Source organism: Ochotona princeps, chromosome 2 (genome assembly GCF_030435755.1).
Source record: "Ochotona princeps isolate mOchPri1 chromosome 2, mOchPri1.hap1, whole genome shotgun sequence".
NCBI lineage: Eukaryota > Metazoa > Chordata > Mammalia > Lagomorpha > Ochotonidae > Ochotona > Ochotona princeps.
The window spans coordinates 79371964-79396515 of record NC_080833.1 but is presented as its reverse complement, the minus strand read 5'-3'; the positions used below and the strand labels follow the sequence as shown (position 1 = coordinate 79396515).

At 36.3% G+C, this 24552-nt stretch overlaps 1 protein-coding gene across 3 annotated transcripts in view; it reads right to left on the bottom strand.

Moving 5' to 3' along the window:
• Positions 1 to 24552, bottom strand: part of FNBP1L (formin binding protein 1 like) — a 129545-nt gene that overhangs the window by 26852 nt on the left and 78141 nt on the right. For all 3 annotated transcript variants that reach the window (XM_058659280.1, XM_058659286.1, XM_058659292.1), the window contains exons 6-10: positions 20197 to 20301; positions 18459 to 18587; positions 15210 to 15356; positions 11588 to 11791; positions 1880 to 1989 (exon numbers count right to left, since the gene is read on the bottom strand). In XM_058659280.1, coding sequence (XP_058515263.1) covers positions 1880 to 1989; positions 11588 to 11791; positions 15210 to 15356; positions 18459 to 18587; positions 20197 to 20301 — 695 coding nt within the window. The remainder of the gene's footprint in view (positions 1 to 1879; positions 1990 to 11587; positions 11792 to 15209; positions 15357 to 18458; positions 18588 to 20196; positions 20302 to 24552) is intronic.

Here is a 24552-nt window from a genome sequence, read left to right as displayed (position 1 = left end):
CTCATGCTTTGTGATTGTATTTCTTTTTTTTTTTTTTTAAGATTTATTCATTTTATTACAGCCAGATATACAGAGAGGAGGAGAGACAGAGAGGAAGATCTTCCATCCGATGATTCACTCCCCAAGTGAGCCGCAACGGGCCCGATGCGCGCCGATCCAAAGCCGGGAACCTGGAACCTCTTCCAGGTCTCCCACGTGGGTGCAGTGTCCCAAAGCTTTGGGCCGTCCTCAACTGCTTTCCCAGGCCACAAGCAGGGAGCTGGATGGGAAGTGGAGCTGCCAGGATTAGAACCGGCGCCATCTGGGATCCCGGGGCATTCAAAGCGAGGACTTTAGCCGCTAGGCCACGCCGCCGGGCCCTGTGATTGTATTTCACATCACCTTTAATCAATTATCTCTAGGTTAGAGTTGAAATGGGAGCCATGACAGGAACATGTATTTCTATGCCTTTCTTCTTGTTTTTCCCACTTCCTGGAACATTCTACTCCCGAAATGGCCACAACAGCTGAGGCAAAGCTCAGCCAGGAGCCTGGAGCTTCCTCCAGGTTTCCCACATGGGTGCACGGTCCCAAGGCTTTGGGCCGTCCTCGACTGCTTTCTTTTCCACGCCATAAGCAGGGAGCTGGATGGGAAGTGGAGCAGCTGGGACATGAATCAGTGCCCACATGGAATCCCAGCGTGTACAAGGCAAAGATTTAACCATTGAGCCATTGAGCCATTGCACCAAGCCCTGTATCTTCTATCTTCCTGCCATAGCCTAATATATATGGCATGCCCCAAGTGATAGACTAAATGTTGTATTTTCCCAGGACATTTACATGTTACTCTAGTAAGAAATACTTCAACATTCACAAATGATTTATATTAATACAGGTGATCCTTATTATTTATGAATTTCAGATTTGTGAATTTGTCTACTTGCTAAAATTTATTTGTAATCCCAAGATCAATATTAAAAGTGCTTCTGTGGGTATTTTGGACACAAACACAGAGCAGCAAAAACTTGGAATCACTGAAGGCATATTGGAGTTCCCAGCAGAGGTCAAGGCTAATACTTCACCTTCTTGTTTCTGCTCTCATATTCTCAATGCCTCTTCCTTTTTCAAACTTCTTAAGGCTGTGTTTCATATTTTTCGTACTTTATATCAGTGATCTTGGTGTTTAAAATGGCCCATAATTATGGTACCAAAGTATTGTCAAGTTTTCCAAGCATGAGAAGGGTGTAACGTTATTTACAGAAAACATGTGTTAGGCTTTTTCAGACATGAATCACATGGCTCTTGGCAAAGTTCAAGCTGCTGGATTGGAAGCAGAGCAATCAGGACACTATTGCCTACATGGTATGTATATCAATGTCATAGAGGGTGGCTTTACCTGCTATACAACACAAGTCACAGAAAAATGAAATTAAAATTATCTGTAAAAAATACAAGCCTTAAGTAATCTGACACTATTTGACTACATTTTGCAGCAAACAAAATAATTATTGTCTCAGGTTGCCACTGAATTCAATTTATATGCTACAGCAAAAAGAAAATTTGAAAAGTATAGGAGTGTGGTTAGTGTTGGTGAATGAATCATCAAGTTATTTTATAAATTTATGGAAGGCCTAACTCTTAGAATCTAACAAGACTCTGCAACCTAATATTTCATATTTTATCTATGAAATATGATATATGTTTTTAATACCTAATAATGTGTCATAATGTACCTAATATTTCATATTATACCTACAACATAGTTAAGCATAACATTTTCTAGTTCAGGAATACATTTTTCTCTCAGTTAGGGTTATGATTTAAAATTTTTTACACAACACATTTAAACACACTTAGATCCTAAACTAAATGCTGACAGACAAAACTTGAAGGAACAATACTTTTGGTCTGATTCTTTCTGCAGTTCTCTGTTCAGTTCATCAATGCGCTGCTGCAGTTTTTTACGTCTCTGTTCTGGTGGCAGATGACTGAAATCTTCTAGTGCTGGGCCCTGAAAAAAAAGAGTCTAAATCACTATTTAAAAAAATATATATATATTTTCAGGGAATTTTATTTTTTAATTTATGTGCTGCAAAATTAGTACACAAATTTTAAATCTAATTTCAAATCTGCCTCCATTTTAAGATAAATCTACATGTGTATATTAATAAAAACAACTGAAATGAAGAGCTCAAAATTCAGTTATTTTATAAAAACATAAAACGGAATAAAAATACCATGATAAGGATAGCTTGTGATAGTTAATATCACATTATTTTCAAGTCTTAGCAGAGTAAAATGAATACATATGAACCTTCTTACAGCAACAACAAAATGGAAACATGTAACATTTCTCATCTGTATAAGTTACAGCTTTATTACCACTCCATTCCCAAATCAAACCTACTAGTACAATTATCAAAATGGTGCAAATGTTCAAACTAAAAATGAGCTTAAGTAACTAGTAAGCAACTTACCTCACGAAGAAAATATTAGTGAAATACAATTTACTACCACACTTTTTGAATGATGACATTTATTTAACCATTCTTGAGGCTCAGAACAAACATGATCATTACAAAATAAAAAAAATGCAGAACTACCAAATGAGTAGAAATCATATTTGTACAAGAAATAATTGTTCAATTACCCTTTGTTAAACCAAGTGACATCTTAGTGCCTGAAGAAATGGTATAATGAAATGAAAGATGTTTTCATCTTTAGGGAAGATGCTTGATGTCTGAAAACTTAAATATGTGCTATTTAAAAATATCTTTTAAGAAAACAGGACTAGCATTTAGATGTAAATTTCTGACTAAAATGTTCTTTTTCCTCTTAAATATTTCAGTCACCGTAACTTTCAGTTATTAGAATTCATTATCAGCTACTCAATGCAGATATAATACTTAATGGAAACCTATTATTTGCATTTATGTACTTCCAAAATTAACGTCTACATTTTTCTTCTCAAAATGGTTATTTTAAGACAAAGAACATAGTTCAACTTTTTAAAACATTACTGAAATTAGCTCCCAAAACAAATGCATTCTTGTTCTTTGTGCCACTTAAATTAAAACACAAGCTAAATAGCCTTATATGTAATCAGGCATAAGAATTCTGCTTAACTTTTTACAAAACAAAACTCACTTTTAGGCTAAGCCATGATCAAATGAAACATTTAATTAATAATACAACCCCTAGAATCTTTCTCCAGTGGCCTCCAATTAAAAATACCTAACATGCTTGCCAAAAAAGGGGGTGTCCTTTAAGTGACTTTTGCATTTTCATCATTCAATCATTAGGAATAAGTCAACCCAGCAAATTTGATTTAGGTAAATTCTGAAATTTCCTATATGAAGTTTCTTTAAATTTAGTAGTTCTCAATATAAACTATCTGACTTAATATAATTTGAGGCACAGGTTTTGAACTATAAGGCCCAAAATAAACTTTTCAATTTATATTTTTAGAAACATTTTCTTAACCTTGAAAAAAATTTTAATGAAACCAAGATATGTATTTCAATGTAGTATGCTTTTGTGGGAAAATACCAAATTCAGTTATATATAAGTTAAACTGCCAGATTTCCATTTATCCCCCAAATCAAATATTAACAGGCCCTTGCATTTTCACCCCTCATTTTAACATTATAACTTAATTCTTACATAGAATTTGAGAACTAAAGTTACTATAAGAAGCTCTATGCGGCATTTCACAACCTTGCTTACCACATGGAAATTTTACAAAAGGCTAAATTACAACAGACTAAAAAATACTAGTTGATTTTCTGCAGGTTATTTGGGTCAGCTCCTATACAAGCAACCAATAATTTTGGCTTTAGCTCTTCATTAATGTAGGTCCGTTAACTGAAATAAATGTTAAACAGAACAATACGCACGCACACACACATACACACACACACACACATATACACAATATTTGTATCGTGTGTGCTTCCATTCCCCTTCAGTAGTTCAGAGGAATGGAGCACTAGCTCCACAAAGAAATTTAAAAAACACTTTATTTCTGGAAAAATCTAACAGTTTTTGTGAGATGTTACGAATCAGTTTCATCTGACCTTCTGAAAGGATACTAACAATAAATTTAGCCATACTTTTCTTCTGTATGAAAACATGAACTTTTGCTCTACTGTGTACTTCTAAAATAATATTTGACCATAATTTTATTCCCCTTCTGTTACACAACAAGGACTCCACCCAATAACATTTACAACTTAATGGGTTGATGAGAGTTAACCACAGTATTTTCTAGTCTTATGACACTGAAAGGTACTGGCATATGTTGGACTATGGATTAAATTATAAAAAGAAAAAACATACACAAAATGTGGAATGTATTTTACCATTTGTTTTTAACTAACAAAACAATGTTTTGAGATTACTTAACGTTGGAACAGTATATAGATCAGCACATAAGGCTTACCATCTTCACCGACCACTGAATAGTTCAATGGAAAACAGAAAGAAATGGTAAATTATTCACATGAAATCATAATACAGAAGATGCAATAATCTATAATTTTTTTACAATATTAAATAAATAATGTACATTTCACAATCCAAACAAATATGCCAGAAAAACAATTGTAAGCACATTTGGGAAAAGTAACTTCCAAAAAAAAAAGCATAACACGGATGATAATGGGCGGATACTAAGTTTAACTAAAATTCAAAAGTAAATAGCATTCATAAATGACAATAATCATCCACTTTCTACGAGAATTTTCACATATGTGAATTTTATTTATAGGTTTATAGGTCTTTGTTCTCAAATTACTAATATTTGAAAAGCCAAATATAAAAGACCTAACATTAGTCATTTAAAATACTAAAAAATAGAATGTTTTTCCAGGACATTAAAGAAATACCATTATCTGAGTTTTTATCTTTCAAAATACTGTTTTGAACTTAAATATGTTATAGTTAGGCAATAGTTAACATTTTTAGATTTAAGGAAATTTTAAATGTTTTAATATTATTAAAAACATTATTACCAAAACAATCAGGGAGTGAGTTATTTAAATTGAAGTCTCCTACAGATTTCCTAGTAAATGCAAATTTATATGGCTGACTTGCTTTGAAAATACAGCTGCCTTTTAGTTTTTATTCTGAAACCATATACTTGAAAAAACACAATTGCAATTACAGTAAACCTATGTTATTCTGAAAATGACAAAGTCTAAGAGACCAGAGTATAAATACTAGAGATACACATCTCCCATATTCACGACTCAGAAAGCTTCCACAACTGCTATGGCATCTGTCTGGCATCCCAACTACATATATACACACATGCGCACACAAATACACACACACAATGAAGCAGAATATGCCCTAAGCTTTTTAAAATTAAGCTTCACAATTCAGCACAGATGGTTTACAGCCTTAAAATGGTTATTTTCCCTATTTCCTAAATCATGTTTCCAGACAAAGTTGTAGGATAAAGTCAGATTTCAGATAAAAATATGAATTTTAATAAGTATATTATAAAAAAATTTGCCCCTTATCTCTGTCGAACTGACCATATATAAATATATAAATGGTTAAGAAGATAAGAAAAGATGACATTTGCTCTCATTATCTTTCCTAACTAAGCTTAACATTCTTCAGACTGTCACATTTTAATTACTAAGAAAAAATTCCTGATGAGGAACCAAAAAGAGTTAAAGAAAGATATTTACATTCTTCTTTAAAATATATTAAACAAAATCACATATAGGACAAGAAATAACACATTTAAATTATCTGAACTTGATGTCTTGTATCATATTCAGCTAAGTTTCTAAGTTATTTTCTAATTTTTATTTTAATAGCTTTCAGAGAAAATATTAAAATATCTATAGCTGAAAGAGCAATGTTTCCATCTTTAGCCAATCTTTACTTTATTATCAGCTAGAAAATTTGTAACCCACTAATCTGATATTTCTAAGATATAAAAACTCAAGATCTTTCCAAAAATATTTTGTGTAAAGTTATACTCAATACAAAAATACCTTACTCTCATATGTCTGTAAACTAGAAAACTTCACATTCTCGTACTATCTTAATAAATACAAAATAAATGAAAAGGAAATTTAGTTAAGCCATAAAAATTATTAGGTGTGATTTTATTTTAAGGTAAGCCAAGTAAATTTCTAAGAACTGTACTCTGGATAGACAAAAATATACAAAAATTATTCTGGGAGTCTATAAGGATGTAAACAATTTAGATAGAAAACATGGACTGTGATTACCAGATACATAATTACTCTTTTCCTCCAGTTTTTCTTTTTTTTTTTAACTTTTCCACAGTACAGTTGTGTACTTTATAGAAGTTCCCTCTTCCTTCCCCTCTTCCTCCTTCAGCCATCTCCCCTCTGAATTAGCATAGCAGTACAGTCCCTTAACAGCAGTTACAAGTTTAACTTGCTGCTATTTAAATGAAGAAACAAAACTATTTTTTTTTTAAGATTTATTTATTTTATTACAAAGTCAGATATACAGAGAGGAGGAGAGACAGAGAAGAAGAGCTTCCATCCGATGTTTCACTCCCCAAGTGAGCCGCAACGGGCCGGTGCTGCGCCAATCCGAAGCCGGGAACCAAGACCCTCTTCCAGGTCTCCCTCACGGGTGCAGTGTCCCAATGCACTGGGCCGTCCTCGACTGCCCTCCCAGGCCACAAGCAGGGAGCTGGATGGGAAGTGGAGCTGCTGGGATTAGAACCAGCGCCCATATGGGATCCCGGGGCATTCAAAGCGAGGACTTTAGCTGCTAGGCCATGCCGCCGGGCCCACAAAACTATTTTTTAAAAAGAGCATCCAAGGACTCTCTAGAGGTCATCACAGAGTAAAAGTGATTGCCTTGCATATTAAGTAGTCAAGTTTGGGTAAACTCTCAAGTATCCATTCACTGATACAAGTTGATGTCATATAAGGAAATTATAGGCTTTTTCTCCTCAGAAAAGGTCTGCTGGTATTACAGTAAAGCTCAAAAACACTGCTCTAACAGAACATGTCTTAGTCTCACTGATCTTGGGAACTATATGCCAGTTTTTCTTAAAAAAAAAAAAAAAGTCCCACTTTTTAAAAAGAAAGACGTTTCAAAAAATCAGTGTTCAACAAATACAACTCAAATAGATATCTGAACTGATTGCTAAAACTAATCAATTTTAAGATACCTTAAGACAGTCTATAAGCCTAAAAGAAAAATACTATAAATCTATGTAAAAACACATAAAACTCAATTATAAGAGAGCTATTGATAAAATTCTCAAGTAACAGTAACAGTAAAACATCTCTAAGGGTTAATTATGAAAATATATCTTGTAACTACTGAGCACTGTCAAAGCAGGAAAAAATTTCCTATTCTCCATCTTGTATTCCATATTTTTTTCCTGTTCCATCCTCCAATCCCTTACATACCGCTTTTTCCTTTAGTATAGAAACAAAGCTGAGAAGGATTTTAGCCTTCTAAAATTCAGCCCTGTAAAATAACGTACAACTATTTATATTTAATATGTAAAAATAAAACCTAATAATTAAGCAAATAGCTTTTAAAAATCCTATAGGTGGATCAACAGGCTAATCCTCCACCTGCCAGCTCTGGCATCATACAGACACTAGTTTGTGTCCTGACTGCTCCACTTCCATTCCAGCTCTCAGTTTATGACCTAGGAAATCAACATAGTATGGCCCAAATCGCTGGGACACTGCACCCATGTGGGCTCCTGGCTCCGGGCTTAGGATTGGCTCTGGCCATGGTGGCCAACTGAGGAATAAACCAGCAGATGGAAGATCTATTTTTCCTTCTCTCTGTAAATCTGCATTTCAAGTAAAAATAAATCTTTTTAAAAGTCTATAGGTGTAAATTTTTACTTACAAATGAAGTGAATGAAGAATGAAGAAGCCACATGTTTAGGTTTCTTTCTGTAGGTCTCAGTTCTAATCACGTAATATTTTTCATGGGATCACTTACTTCCTTAACTCTCTATGACCATAATGAATAGAGTGCTTTAACTGGGCCTGGGAGAGACTCAATATGTATGATATAAAATTGATTACAAAAACATGGCTGCTGAATAGTAATTCCTCACGATTTATGTTTAGCAGGATCTAAAGCATTAAGGAGGAGCAACACAGGAATTCTACCCTCATGACTCAGGCAATAAAAATCCAAAATAAGATTTTTACAGTCTTTCAAAAAAGTATTAAAGGCTTTTTAGAAGGTAATGATAGGCAGTCCTGTAGGTAACACAGGTTCATCCACAGGGATTTTCAAGATGCCCTTAATTACCCATTACATGACCCATAAAGACAATTACTTAAGATAGATGCAAAGTTCTTGTCAGTGAAGAAAAAAATAAAACTCACTGGGACAGGGACATTTCTGCTGCATTACTGACATCAGTAGCTTGTCACATGGTAACAGAAACATAGATAAAAACATAATCTTGCCTTAAATGAAGATGTCATGTTCTACAACAGCCAAAATGTATTTGAGGTCAGAAAGGTAAAAGAACACAAGCAAACATGGCACAGGCACTGGGATACAACACTGATGTGCCTGTCTTCCATTCCCAGATCCACCTCCAAACCAGCTTCCAGAGCCCAAGCACCTGGGGCCCTCCCATCCATACGGAAGACCTAAATTGAGTTTTGGATTTCTGCCTTCAGCCTGGCCCATCTTCAGCTGTTGTGGGAATTTGGAAAGACAGTCAATGGACACCAGACCTCTCTCTCTGCCTTTCAAATAAAGTAAAAATAACTTTCAGAATTTTTAAAAGGGCTACAGAAAGAAAAATAAACCAAAAACTCAGGGGAATAAAAAGAAGAAAAGGGAGAAGGAAAAAGAACAATAAACCCAACTTCAGCATATTATTGCTAATGATAAGACCTAATCACCAACAGACTCTAATTTCTCAACCATGGGTTATTCACTGTTTTCTAATGACCAAACAAATCTTATAAGTTAATCTAAATTATAGGCTGTGATAATTAAAAGAATACCTTTTTACATAAGATCAAAAAAATTAGCCTAACATAATGGAATAGCACTATTTGCCACTAGGATACTGGCTTTTGCTAAGGAATAGTTTAATGCTGTACTAGCTTTTTAAATAAGTAAATGGCAATGCTAACCAACTAAAAAAGAGAGAGAGACTATTATTGGCAAAAATTGTTTACTTCCAGTTCAAGAAAATAAATTATATTATGCAAACACTACTTAATATGACTTAGTGTTTATGGGTTTTACAATTTACAAAACACCTTCCAACATATTATCCTACTTTGACTTGTAAACTATCTTTATTTTTAATATGACTATATATATATTTTTTAACTTTAACAACTGGTAATTTGGTTTTATGCTTCTGAAAGTAAGCAAGGTAATTAAAATTGACCTTGATACTCTACTGACAACAAAATAATACCTTGAAAAACTCTCAGGTGAAGTCAACAATAGTGACAAATTATGAGAGTAACTCCAATGACAAATTACTGAAAGTCTTAAAAATGTAAATACATTACAAGACAATGGTGGACATATGATTTCACATAAACAAAAATAGCTAAATATGACTGTACCCAACACCCTCTTTATAATACCATTCTTTCATGGTTGAATATTTCAAATGTATAAAGAGGAGTTGATTTAACTTCCGGGCAGTTTCACTCAATTCTGTGGTGGTTTTAAACTACATATTTATAGGAGAGAGCCTTATAATGAGGGTGGAGAGTATTAAAAGCCACACTACACACACAATAGGCCATCATGCATTTTATTCCATTACTAAACTTACCCCTCTTTTGAGGCTTCTGAAAGAAGGAATTCTGGGCTTCCCTGTTTTTATTTCATTCATACAATAATGCACGGGCTCAATGGAGAATGTGAGAAACTGGGACCCATTAGGAGTACTGGATGTGAATAAACTAGTAGGGGTTAAGGGTGGGGACTGTGGCTAATATGGAGATAAAGAAAGGAGTCAATAAGCCAATGTGCATAGTTTCGCCCTAAATGAAATCTCTATTTTTGGTAACATACTTTTCACAAAATATACCTCAAATATTCTATAGAAATATTATAATAAACAGTTTTGTCCAAAACTATCATTTTAAAGTCAAATTCACTTTAAAAAAAATGATTTCAACTGATCAGCTTTTATGATAGGCTAAAAATACAGACAGAATATACAAATTGTTAGCAATACAACCTAGATTTTAAAAAACTGATTTATAAAATATTAGCATCACCATGAATTCCTAGTTAGTTATTCTTAACCTATATTTGTCAAGAGATAAAGGCAGCAACTACAGCTGAAGTTATCCAGAAAGGTAAATGTCACACATAATCACAGATAAGTTAAAAAAAAAATCATCATATCCAAGCTTTCTTCTCAAATTTATATTGTATTATTCTTTCACCTACCACTATTTTTTTTTTAAATCCCAGCTTTCCTTGCATTACTAAACACTTCTGGCTATTCTGATCTAACAAAAAAAAAAAAAATTCTTACCTCTCAACTTCTTGAGAATTATGAATAAAGGCTGAGTTAATAATAATTGTGCTCTTTAATTATAATCATACTGTAATTCAAATTAAATTTCATCTATACTCATGAGAAAATTAACTAATATACATTAATAAACGCAGCACTTCAGAGTAACAGTACGTTTCTGGTGCCAGCCTTTGGGTAATAGGAAAGGCAGCCACTTGCAATGCTGGCATCACAAATGGGCATGAGTTCATGTCCCCACTGCTGTGTTTCTGATGCAGCTCCCTGCCAATGTGCCTAGGAAAATCAGAAGATGGCCTAAGTGCTAGATCCCTGCTTCCCATTTGGGAGACCTGGAAGAAGATCCAGGCTCCTGATTTTGGCCTGGCCCAGTCCCAGTGGTTTGGTTACTTAGAGAGTGAGTCAGTGAATGAAAGATTTCTTTCCCTTTCTCTATGTAACACTGCTTTCCAAATAAATACATATTCTTTTAAAAAAAAAAATCTATTCTCACTGACAGGACACTACTGCAATCATTAAACCATTATGAAAGAGTATTCCTCTATTCCATTTTGCTAACTTAAATGTCATATCAAAAGGTGGGTTCTAATAAACAGTGAGATTCTCTTGGCAAACTAGGAAATTCTAAACTTCAATTAATCAAGAACACCAAGACTTCCCCATGAAAAATGCCCATGGGTAATAACAAAAATGTTATTAGCATTACTAGATGATCTAATTTGACATTTATTATTGTAATAGACAACCATGCATCCCAATTAACAATTACAGTTTTGGTGGTCTTTAAATGAGACCATGTTTCCTTAGAAAATCTAGTGGGAATTATCTACAAGTTAAATTTCAAAAGTACATAACATAACTGCATAAGGACTGCTTTTACTTAGCTAAACACCAAGCTGCGATGAAATGTTAAATCCAGACTACATTTTTACTACCGAGGTATAAAAACTGTTTTCTACTAAGTATAAGCTTAAATTTTCAACTGAAAATGTTTAACTCTTCATTACAACTTAACAATTAACCATTCGATACCTACATTGATGCAACTGATACAGTAAAAACACCTGATTAGCATATAGGAATTTATGATTTTTTTTACCTTGGGCTTTTTTCCAAAGAGCCACAATTTGCCTTTGGATTTTCCCACTGTGGTTTTGGCATCCATCTTCCCACTTTCCTGTCTGGATGCACTGATAGTCCCATCAGAAATGGTTCTATAAATATGCTGACTGTAATCTTCAAATGGAAAATCTCCTGGAGGTTCAAAGCCAGACTTGAAGGAGTCTACCACCATTTGAGAGTCCTACAGACAGCAACAGAAATTTTCAGAATCAATTCATTTCTTAATACATTCACTTTCAAAACTGTAATCAATGCAAGAAAATAAAGCTTAAAAAAACTTTTGCAGTAATCATTAGAAGTTTCTTGTGAATTTTTAATAAGTTTTCAAACCCACTAGGAGAACTATACTGACAAAAAACAATTTATCATATACATGAATGTTTTTATTCAGGTTTAACACCCTGAAATTCAACTAAAGACTAACTATTATTGCTAATAGTTTGCTAACCAAACTAGTGTCAGCACTGCATCCTAAACATCCTATAAGGGTATCAGTTTGAGTTACAGATGTTCTACTTCGAATTCAGCTCCCTGCTAATGTGCCTGAGAAAGTAGAAGATGGCTCAAGTGCTTGGGTCCCTGCACCCAGGTGGGAAACTCAGGGCAAGCTCCCAGTTCCTGGCTTCAGCCTGTCCATTGCAGCTATTTGAGGCAGGGAAATCAGCAGATGAAAGATCTCTTTCTGTGTCTCTTCCTTTTTTTTAAAATTTTTATTTGAAATTTTCATATTTATATTATTTATATTTAATTTTATTGTATACTATAAATATAATATTTCTATATTTTATTTGAAAGGTAAAGTTACAGAGAAAAGGAAGGACAGATCTTTCATTAACTGGTTCACTCCTCAAATGGCCATAACCACAACAGCTGAGCCAATTCAAAGCTAGGAGCTTCTTCCAGGTCTCCCATGTGAGCACAAAGGCCCAAGGACTCAAGTCATCCTCCTCCACCTTCCCAGGTCACAGCAGGGAGTTGGATCAGAAATGGAGTATCTGGGACATAAGCCAGTGCCTATATGGCATGTCAGCACTGGAGATGAAAGCTTAACCTATTATGCCACAGCACCAGCCCCATTAGATAGATCTCTCAAAAAATTAAAAAGAAAAATACAGAAAGAATTATCAACTAGAAACTGACACATTTTGATGGAAACAGACTTTTTGCTTTGTATGTATGCAAAGAAGCTGGCCATGGGAACGAACAGAATCTAATCATGAAAGAGTTAAGAGACAAATAGAAAGGCTTTTATTCATCCAACAGATAAAATGATAAATAAAATGTACATTGTGAATGTTCAATAGGCAGAGATTTCATAAACAGTACTGAATAAAAGAAGCGTCCTTGGAAATACAGTTTCTTAATATCATCTAAAGCATAAAGGTTTACCTGAAAATTACATACTATCTCTAGAAATACTTACCTCTAACTGAATGGTTTATTGATACTTCAAACTCATTATTTCCAAACAGAATATTTCATTTCCACACATTCCTCCCCATTCCTAAATACCTCTTCTTTTTCTATATCTATTTCTACTAGCAATACATTTTTTGTTCTTCACTTAGCTAAAAGCCACACTTCAATTCTGTCACTAATGCTAATTCAGCATTCACTAATTCAGCAATCAATTGCTAAGGGTAAAGACTGTAAGAAAAGGGGCCCAATAATATTGAAAAACCTTGGATCCTGGCATACAGAAATATATAAAATGTCTTCAAAAACTTCACAGAAAACACTTATAAAAAAAAAAAGCTACTCCTGGATTCCAAAAATTCATTGTACCAGCATAAACATGTTTAAATTCCATCTCTCTACAAGCTTTCTGAAGTATGTTTGTGTATTCCCAATTATTCAAAAAGCCAAAAATCCTCTTTCCTTTTTCGACTTTAAATGATTATACTTGTTGTCACAGTAAGAATTCTAACACTTAAATAATCTCTACTTGATGCATTGCAGTCACTTCTGAAATATGTAGTACATATTTGACATTTTCCAAACACTAATTCTGTTCTCTTGCTCTTTCCTCATAGCCTCAGTTTCTGTCAGTCATGGTTTTCGATGACTCAATCAGTGTTTACTAAGAAATGACCCTATTAAAAGATTCAGCAACACCTTAATTGGTGTATTTGGCACAGTAGTTGAGACATCACTTGGGACACTCACATCCTGCTGTCTCCTAAATTCAATTCCTGTTTGTTAATGATTATCCTAGCAGACAGCAGGTGACAGCCCAAGTAGAGGGGTTCCTATCATTCCTGTGGAAACCAGGGTTGAAGTTCCAGGCTGCTAGCTGCAGCCTGGCTGAGTCTCAGATGTTGAAACAGCAGGTGTAGATTTGTTTCTTCTTTTCCTTTTCTCCTTCTTACCCTCCCCTCTCAATTAAAAGCCAATATTATTTACTTCTTTTTAAAGATTTATTATTATTATTGGAAAGCTGGATATACAGAGAGGAGGAGAGACAGAGAGGAAGATCTTCCATCCGATGTTTCACTCCCCAAGTGAGCCGCAACGAGCCGGTGCATGCCAATCCGAAGCCGGGAACCAGGAACCTCTTCCAGGTCTCCCACGCGGGTGCAGGGTCCCAAAGCTTTGGGCCGTCCTCGACTGCTTTCCCAGGCTACAAGCAGGGAGCTGGATGGGAAGTGGAGCTGCCGGGATAAGAACTGGCGCCCATATGGGATCCCAGGGCATTCAAGGCGAGGACTTTAGCCGCTAGGCCATGCCGCAGGGCCCAATATTATTTACTTCTAAAAACAATGTGAGAAGATCTGTCTTCTCAAGGGGAAGAGGGCTAAGCAGTTTTCACTTCTTACAATGCCTTGATACTATTATTCCAGATACTAACCATTTTCAAAGTATTTTATTTATTTTTTACTGAAAAGTCAGATTTACAGAGAAGAGGTGATACAGAGGAAAGACCCCCTATCCACGATTCATTCCCCAAGTGGCCAATAAACGGCCAGAGCTGAGCCGATCTGAAGCCAGGAGCCAAGAGCTTTTTTCAGGTCTCCCACATGGTTGCAGGGTCCCAACGCTTTGGGCCATCCTCTCAGGCCACAAGCAGGGAGCTGGGTGGGAAGAGGAGCATCCAGGACATGAACTGGCACCCACCCAATGGGATCCTGGCACGTGCAAGGGGGGGAGGGACTTTAGCCACTAGGCAATGAATTCGGGGCCACTAACCATGTTTTTAACTGAGCACAAATATCAGCTCTTGTGTTCAAGGCAACTGTGACAAATGTAGACCTGTATGACCTCATCGTTCTTTAAATTCTCGTTAGTCTAACAGTACAAGACAAACATAACATACAGTCTACAGGTTAGTTATATTTCTGGATTAGAAATTAAAAACTAGGGGGGAGCAAGATACGGTTAGACAATATGCTGTTTTTTTTTTTTTTAACTGAATCAAAATTGTAGCATTCAGAATGGTCTGTAGAGCCCAAAGGAGTGTTATCGACTTCAAGAATTTATTCTATGGAATATAAGTTAGAATGAAGAGAGATCGCATTCACCCCTTTCCCAATTCATCTTACTACTTAACTTGTACACATAAACCAAATTTATTTCTTCAAAGACAATTAGACGGTACTTACTCTCCTTTCGTCAACTGATTTTGCAGCAAGAATCATTCCTTCCAAACACTTTGAAATGATAGGTATAACTTTGCGCTCTGAGTCTGCAAATCCTCTGTAACACTCACTGAGTTTAATAGTTCTTCGTTCATCCATTTCTTGTAGTTGCTAATTATCAGGAGTTAAGGGGGAAAAAGGGAAAACTGAATTTTCTTATCATTCTAAAGACCAAATGGTGACCCTTCCCAAAAAGTAAGTTAAATTTCCATTTATCCTAATCATTAAATTTTTGTTGCTAATATCTTTTAACAAATGCAGACTTAACAAAACTTAAACCTAAGGTTTGCTAAATAAACAGTAAAAGAAAAAAAAAAAAAAACCTATCATCCCAAGGCCTGTTGACACTGGTTTTCAAGACTTTATCTAAAAGAACTCCTTTTTCAGGCTGCCATATCCCTTGCCAACATTTTACTCTTTAATCAGAGAAGTTCATGTATATACTTAAAGAAACAGTTCCATTTGAAGACAAAATTTTAAGAGTAATTGGCTTTTAAAAGCAAGTAGTCTATAATGTGTGCATTGGAGGCATTTAAGCTAGTTTAGAATACTTTTTAAAACCTGGTTGGACCAAGGGTCCACAGATGACTGCAGACCAACAGGTACCCAGATAAAACAGCCTCTTAAAAGAGTTGAAGACACAGGGGTATTCATGAATCATGAGGTTAAAATGACACAATAAAATAATTCAAAATTCATTGGCACACACTACTGACAAGTATATGTATAACAACAAATACACTAGGGTCCATGAAGCTCAATAATTTCAATGTATTTTGACCTTGTTCTTTGCTAGGAAGAAACGACATTATTTAAGTACTCAAACTCCCATAGGCTTCACACCACGTTTTCTCTTTGATTACTTTCATCTCTCTCATCTCCCTTCCCTCTCTTTCTTTCCCTCTCTCTCTTACTCCTGGCCTCCCAAGATGGCAAAACTGCTCCACAGCAAGGTCAAAAAAAAAAAAAAAAAAAAAAAAAGGAACAGGTTCCAAAACACAAGCAATAGTTTATCTCCCAGTTCAGGTATCCCTGGAATAGGCAGACTGAGCTAGAGTGCTTAAAAAAACACTGGGGTGAGGACTGGCAGGCTTGACACTCTGGATTAAATAACCAAAATCTGATACCCACCGGAGTCTACCTATTCTTACTGTGCTTTCTTTGTTGTTCTAACCTGGCTTACAAAGAAAAAAGTACACCAGCACTCTTTCACATCAATCCTGCTCTCCTAGAGACTATCTTATTCAGCATGTTTACCACATTCCTATTCTTTTCTTTCTAGAAAAAAAAAAGTAACATACTCCAACCCTCTTGTACGTTCCTGAGTCTTTATCTGAAGTAGTCTGGCAACTACTATCATCAAGTGATGACAGACAGAATTTATAAGCAAGTTCAAGGCCCAAAATACATTTAGGATCAAACACAGTCTCTAAGATAAGCAGGCAGTACCAGACTAGCAAACACATAAAGACATATTTCTACCACCTGGACTAATGCCAATGATCCTGGTATGGTGTCAAAAAGGTATGTGCCAATTCACGTTGAGTAGATTACAATACACCCTCACCTTAATGATACAGTAGCAGAGTGCTTCAAAAGGCCCAAGGGAAAATGGAATTAAGCTTATTTCAGTATTTCAGTGCAAAAATATTGTTAAATCCATGCATAATGTTTCATCAAATGCATTTAAGACTTTCTGAAGATCTTTCATACATGGATTTCACATTTTCTGCACCAAAATTAACACTTTTTTTTTCATTTTTAAATGTTTGCTGTTACTTGAAAAGTGTTAGGGCTATGCCAGACTTAAACCAACATCAAAAGTTTGAACTCCGCTAGGCAGAAGGGACTCAAGTACTTGGGCCATCACCTGCTGCTTCCCACGATTTGCATTAGCAGGAAGTTGGATCCAAAGTAAAGTAGTAAAGACTTGAACCAGGTTCTCAGAAATGGAATATGGGTGGTCCAAGTGGCTGATTAATCTACTGTGCCTTAATGTCCACCCTTGAACTTTATTGCTATTTTATAATAACTTTCTGAAGTTCTCTGATTAAAACTTACCTCAAAAATGTCACTGTTTTAGTGACCTGCTTATAATATCACTAAATAAATGTGAAGCAAATTTGTTAAGTTAAGTAACAAAGGGATGAGTGTTGTGGTGCAGGCTGTTAAGCTGCTATTTGCAATACAAATGAGATGCCAGCAAGTTTAAGCTTTGGCTGTTCTGCTTCTTATCCAACTTCCTACAAATGTTCCTGGAAAGCAAACGAGAATGCCTCAAGCAGTCAGGCACAGTGGATAGATCCATCTCTTCCCCCTCTCTGTTCACTCTTTCAAATGCATTAATTTTTCAACACAAGCAAAAATTTACTTTCCAAATTAATATTCATAGTCAATTCTTTTCTTTTGAAAGATTTATTTATTTTTATTGCAAAGTCAGATATACAGATGTGGAAAGATAGAGAGGAAGATCTTCTGTATGATGATTCACTCTGTAAGTGACAGAAACAGCAAGAGCCAAGCTGATCCAAAGCTAGGAGCCAGGAACTTCTTCCAGGTCTTCCAATCAGGTGCAGGATCACAAGGCTTTGGGCCGTCCTCGACTGCTTTCCCAGGCCACAGGCAAGAAGTTGGACGGGAAGCAGGCCTGCCAGGATTAGAACCGGTGGGCCCGGCGGCGTGGCCTAGCGGCTAAAGTCCTCGCCTTGAAAGCCCCGGGATCCCATATGGGCGCCGGTTCTAATCCTGGCAGCTCCACTTCCCATCCAGCTCCCTGCTTGTGGCCTGGGAAAGCAGTTGAGGACGGCCCAAAGCTTTGGGACCCTGCACCCGCGTGGGAGACCCGGAAGAGGTTCCTGGTTCCCGGCTTCGGATTGGCGCGTACCGGCCCGTTGCGGCTCACTTGGGGAGTGAAACATTGGATGGAAGATCTTCCTCTCTGTCTCTCCTCCTCTCTGTATATCCGGCTTTCCAATAATAATAAAATCTTTAAAAAAAAAAAAAAAAAAGAACCGGTGCCCATATGGGATCCTGGTGCGTTCAGGGTGAGGACTTTGGACGCTAGGCCACCATGCCAGTCCCCATAGCGAATTATTTTATCACTAGCCTTGCTGAGTAGTGAAGCTAAAAAGACCATCTAAGATCTAAACTTAAATCTAATATTTTAAAACATATTCTCCCAAACTAGGTTAACTTTGTTTTTCAAAAATTTACCTTGTAAATCTGAGGAATCACTACGTAGAAATGTTTGTGTTGCTCTCCATTAAAGTTTTGTAATTGTGCAGCATATTCATTTTTATTTTCGTCAGCCATGTGTGTACGCAGATTCAACTGCTGTTTGGCCTAAAGGCAAATTGGTCCAAATTATTATCAACAAATTCATAACAATTCACTTTTCTGAAAATTACACTTAAATTAGGTCCAATCAACACAAAAGCTAACACTCAGTATCCAGAGAAAAATGCAATGGTCTGATTCAAACGAATAACCAGGAAAAATTAAAGAGATGTTTACAGATCTTATGACCAGAGGGATCTCATTATAATATTTTTCCTTTCCCAACTGTAATTAACCTTCTCATTGTTAACAATCCATTCAAATAAAACCTGTCCTATCAAAATCAAATTTGGAATGACTAAATAAATTCTATTTTATCTTGAAATGTTACATTTTTAATCAGAAAAGAAACACAGGTAGCTTCAGAAATATTTTAGAACACTGAGAAAATAAAACACTTCTGAATCATCTACAAGTTATGTTCTTAACTCGGAAATGAGATGGTCTATGAAAATAAAAAGCAGCCAACATTTCAGATAAGCCCATAAAAGTCCCTTTTATCCACAGCATTTTTGATTATAAAATAAGTGACATGAACCCTAAATCCCATGGTCCAAACCATTTTTACAGAAAAATGCATTCCAAGTTCCAATCTGAAACCCTAGGTGCACATTCATTTATCCCTTCCCCTTGTCTTCTACAGGATTCCAAAATTCTTCTCTGTCAGAGGAAACTGCTCCAGTTCTATAATTGGAACACACGTGAAACAGCTAAAGAAACATGACAATTCACCTAATAATGCATTTTAAATACATAAAAAAGCCATTCAGAAAAAAAGATTTGACATTTTTTTCTACAATCTCAAAAACATTAAAATAGAGAAGAATGTAGTCAATATATAAAACTCTTAAATCTGGAGGGGACGTAAAGAGTAGTCGGTGGGAAATTATACATTTCCAGCAACAGGGAACTCACTATCATTATAGGTATGATACGTCACTAAAAAGAGGGTAGAAAATATATGAGTACAAGCAACATGAGTTATACTTACAAGACCTTAAGGTAAGCATAACCTGGAATTTACATGATTTTAAGGGATTTTTTAAATAGTAAAGAAAATGGAAAGCAGAGAATAAATTACTCCTTTATCCCTTTTTTCTCATTCTGATCCTGTAGAGAATCAAAAAATCCAAGGAAGAAACATACTAATGGTAGTCCTTTAATAACTACAGAAGTGTGAGGTGAAGTTCACCTATATTTCAAAATACGAACATTTGAGCATTATTCTAACATAACAGGCAGCATAGGCATGGGGAGGGGAAAGCTAAGTATCAGCAGTAACAAGGCTACTGCTCCTAACATTAATGAATGCTCCACACTGTACTTCCCCTCTGGAAAGATGACAAAGCACAGTGCTCGGGTCCTATCTGCAAACCCTAAGGCTTTCTACCTTATTTTAGAACAAGACCGAAACTCAATCCTAACAGTAATTACATTTTTCCTCTGTATTTTGAATGCAGCAACTATAATAATATTAATTACCTTCTCAGACCCATAAAATGAATAAATATTTATATATTTTAGACAGTCACCTATTTTATACAGATGGTGTGACTTTTTTCCATATGTAGGTAATTATACTTTGACATCAAAATTAGCTCGAATCATTTCTTACCTTTTCAACATCTGCCTTGGTTGCGTTGGTATCATTATCCAATCTCTCATAACTCTGTTGTGCCTTTTCTGCCTCTCTACATTCCCTTTCAAATTTCTTTTTACTCTGTTAAAAAATTATTCATAAAAAAGATTTCATGTTAAAAATCACTTTAAAATGTTGTCACTGTGTATTATATAGAAATGAACTATACACTGAAGCTAAGATGTCCTATTAAAAGCCGAACCACGTGCATTAAAAAACAGACATTAATTAAACTATGAAAGAGAAACACAGGCAAGACTAAACTAATAATTGTATCTCAACTCCTTCCACTAAGAAAAATACATTGGTCAAGTTTTTATTATATGTTCATCTTGAGCAGGGCTTTTGGTTAGTTTGCTATTTTTTCTGTTTCATTAATTGTCTTTGTTATTTCTTTTTCTACCTTTTTGATGGTATCCTACAGTAGCTTGGGAGTGGAATTACCTTTCCATAGTAGTAAAATACTGTTTTAGCCAGGTGTCCTGAATACCATTAGCTCAGACACTGATTTTTTATTTTTAACTTGTTTGAATTGCAGAGTTAGAGAGAGAGAAAGGAAAGGGGAGGAAAGAAAGGGAGATCTTCCATCAGTTGATTTACTCCCCAAATGGCCACAATGGCTGGGATTGGGTCAACCCAAAGCCAGGAGTTTCATTCCACAGGGGTGCTAGAGCACAAGGACATGGACTATTTTCTGTTGCTTTCTCAGGCCATAAGCAGGTAGCTGAGTTGGAAGAAGAGCAGCTAGCACTGGAACTGACCCACTGACCATACTGATACTGGTGTTGAAGGCGGCTGGCAGGTACACCTGTCAGACCACAGATCCCCAGATCCCAATCTTAAACCCAAACTACAATGAATTTGTGAAAACTGTGCACAACTAAGTTATTTTATTCATTTCCTGCAAACCCGTTTTATAGCCTAGAGTTCATAGTTTAAAATTTTGCTTAGTTTTCAGTGTACTTAATTCTTATACAATCCCAGTTTCTCTTGGTTAAATATCTCTACAGTTTAATTCTGATACATCAGGAATTCTTTCAGTTTTTCTTTTCTTTTTAAGTCTGTCTCAAAATCTGAACTCTTAACTTTGCTTTCCAAACTTAATTCTCTGAAATCCAGTTGAGAGTTGTGGTTTCAAACTGAGCAGCCAAAGTTGTTAATTGTGATGCAAAGTGGATGTCATTTATATGCAAAAATATTCTTAAATTGTTTTATTATTTGTATAAAAACAAATACATAATAAAATCTTTGCAACAGCTAAGGGAAGACAGCAGTACAGAAATAATAAAAATAATCTTTCCCAGAAAGTATATCTTCATACTGTGGAGGAGTATAGTCCAGAAAGGATTCTCATCTTCACCCTTGGTGTGGCAGGCTAATAACAGCCATTTGTAGTTTCCCACTCTTTCTGAGCCGAGCTACATCCCAATACAAATGGCTGAAGTGGGTGGTATTTGCTTTCCTGGTCTCCCCACAGCCAGGGCATTGGTAAATAATCCAAAACCATCAGAATCACCCATGAGGAAGTATGCAGGGGGTTTTCGGGGAGTTTTCCTTCCCCAATAAGCAGGAATGGTTAGAGAACTTTCTTTTCCTGTCCTGAGAATACAGTATCTGGCTGCTCAAGTCAACTGCTATTGGTAAGACACGGTTGAGGGAAAGCACCAACATGGCAGACTGCAAAGGGGACACAGACAGAAAGGAGATGAAGCCTTGGTGACTTTGCTGAGCTACTGACCCTGCCTGAAGAGTTCCATTTCTCAGCTTTCAGCTCATGAATCAGGATGCTTTGTCATTAGCAGCCTCCCAGCTGATATACCTGGCATCTCTTGACACTTCACACTTCAATTTGCTTCAAGACCTTCATGATTCTTCTCTTCTGCTGTCATCTTGAAGGCTAGTACCACCTTCTTTATTTATCCTGTCTTCTGTTTTCTCATTTTTCAATACTACGTCACTAATTCAATGTTTCTCCAAGTTCTTTGTATCTCCTCTCCATTATTTCAAACATGTTAAGAACTCTGCAATTGTAGGCCCTGGCACTGTGGTGTAGAGGCTCAAGCCACTGCCTGCATTCATATCCCAGCTATTCCACTTCTGATCCAGCTCCCTTCTTATGGTCTGAGAAAAGCTGCAGAAAATGGCCCAAATGTTTGGGTCTCTGCCACCTCTGTGAGAGATGGAGATGAGACTTTTGACTCCTGGCTTCAGCCTAGCTCAGCACTGGCTGTTGCAGCTCTCAGATGTGTGAACCAGCACAAAAAAGCTCTCTCTCTGTAACTCTCAAACACATAAACAGGTAAACATACTTTTAAAAAATTCTACAATTCTATTTTCTTGGCTTAAATAAGAAGGACATACACAATACCAGGAAATAGCATATTACACAGAAATGGTACTTGTCAATCTTCCCCTTGGACTGCAGGCTCCACAAAAAGAACATCATTCTGTATCTCCGAGGTACTTTTTTTTTTTAAGATTTATTTTTATTGGAAAGGCGGATGTACAGAGAGACAGAGAGGAAGATCTTCCATCCGATGGTTCACTCCCCGAGTGGTCTCAACGGCTGGAGCTGAGCCAATCTGGTCAGGAGCCAGGAGCTCTTCTGGGTCTCCCAAGCGGGTGCAGGGTCACAAGGCCCTGGGCCATCCTCAACTGCTTTCCCAGGTCACAAGCAGGGAGCTGGATGGGAAGCGGGGCCGCCGGGATTAAAACTGGCACCCATATGGGATCCCAGCGCGTGCAAGCCAAGGACTTTAACCACTATGCTATCGTGCCAGGCCCTCCAAGGTACATGTTAGGGACCCTTTCAGTAAACATGATTAGGGTTGAACTCATCTTTTTGTCCACAGTATTCTTGATTCTTAACAATATCTCTCCAACATTTCTGATGCTTCTTTCTTATAATCTTTGTAAATTATATTTGATAACTGTCAATCATTCTCTAGCTCATATTAACAAGAATTTGTACAACATCAATTTTTAAAGAAACCATGGACTTTATGAGCATAGCATAGCGGTAGAGCAGTCTGATCTTTTGTGCAAATGAAAACACAAACACATACACACTCTCATTAGAAGATGAGGTGGCTTGTTGAGGCAATTTAAAATTTAACCAATGTAAACACTCCCTAAAAGTCTTGCTGAAACCAATTAAAAAGAAAATCAAAACAAAAATGAAAAGAGACTATTAGTACACCCAAGAGTCCTCAATCAACACTGCTGATAGATCCTGCACCAGTGATAGAATTATACAACAGAAATTTGATCTGTTTCAAATATGCTTTTAAAAGGGACGAAAGCAAGAATTGCAGTTTTTAAACAGCTTAAAGTTATTTCTCTAACTACTGCAGGTTGTCTATTAATTTAACATGAAAAACTTCCTTAAGCATAATTTTTAAGAAACGCAGTGTCTATCACAAAAATAAGATATGAAAAAGAATCAACTGTTAAGGGTTGGCACTGCAGTACAGCAAGTAAAGCTGCTGTCTGAGATAACATCCCAAATGGTCACTGGCTCAGTTTCCAGCTGTTCTACTTCTTATCCACCTCCTGATTCTGGTCCGGGAAAAACAGTAGTCCAACTGCTTAGCCCCAGCCATCCATGTAGGAGACCAAGAAAAAGTTTCCAGCTCTTTACTCTGGCCTGGTCCTTCCTAGACATTGTAGCCATCTGAAGAGTAAAACAGTAGATAGAAGCTCTCCTTCTCCTCCCCTGCTCCCCATCTTCCCCTCTTTCTAATAAACAAATCTTTAAATAAAAAAAAAAGATTTTTTTGGTGTTCGTGTTTTTATTGGAAAGGCAGATTTACAGAGACAAGAGATGGAAAGATTTTCCATCTGCTGGCTCACTGCCCAAATGGCCACAGCAGCCAGAGCTGAGCCAATCTGAAGCCAGGAACCAGAAGCTTCTGGGTCTTCCATGCGGCTGTGGGGTCTCAAGCTTTGGGCCATCCTCTACTACTTTCACATGCCACAAGCAGGGAGCTGGATGGGAGGTGGAGCATCCAGGACACAAAATGGCGCCCGTAGGGATCCTAGCACTTGCAAGATAAAGAGTTAGTCAACTGAGCCATCACACCTGGCCCTAAAAAACTTTTTAAAAAGAACAAATTGTTTATAACTTGAGAGCTCAGAAAGAATATTTTGTACAATAAAACATCATTTGATACAACATTTTAAGTAAAGGAGACTAGTGCTCCCTGCACACTTGTTTTTCTATTTACTATAAAACAGAACATTTAAGAAAATCCAGAGTAGTAAGTACATTTAAGAAAAATTTCCTAAGTAATTATTATGCTTTTCTAATTTTGTCTCACAGAATTAAAATAT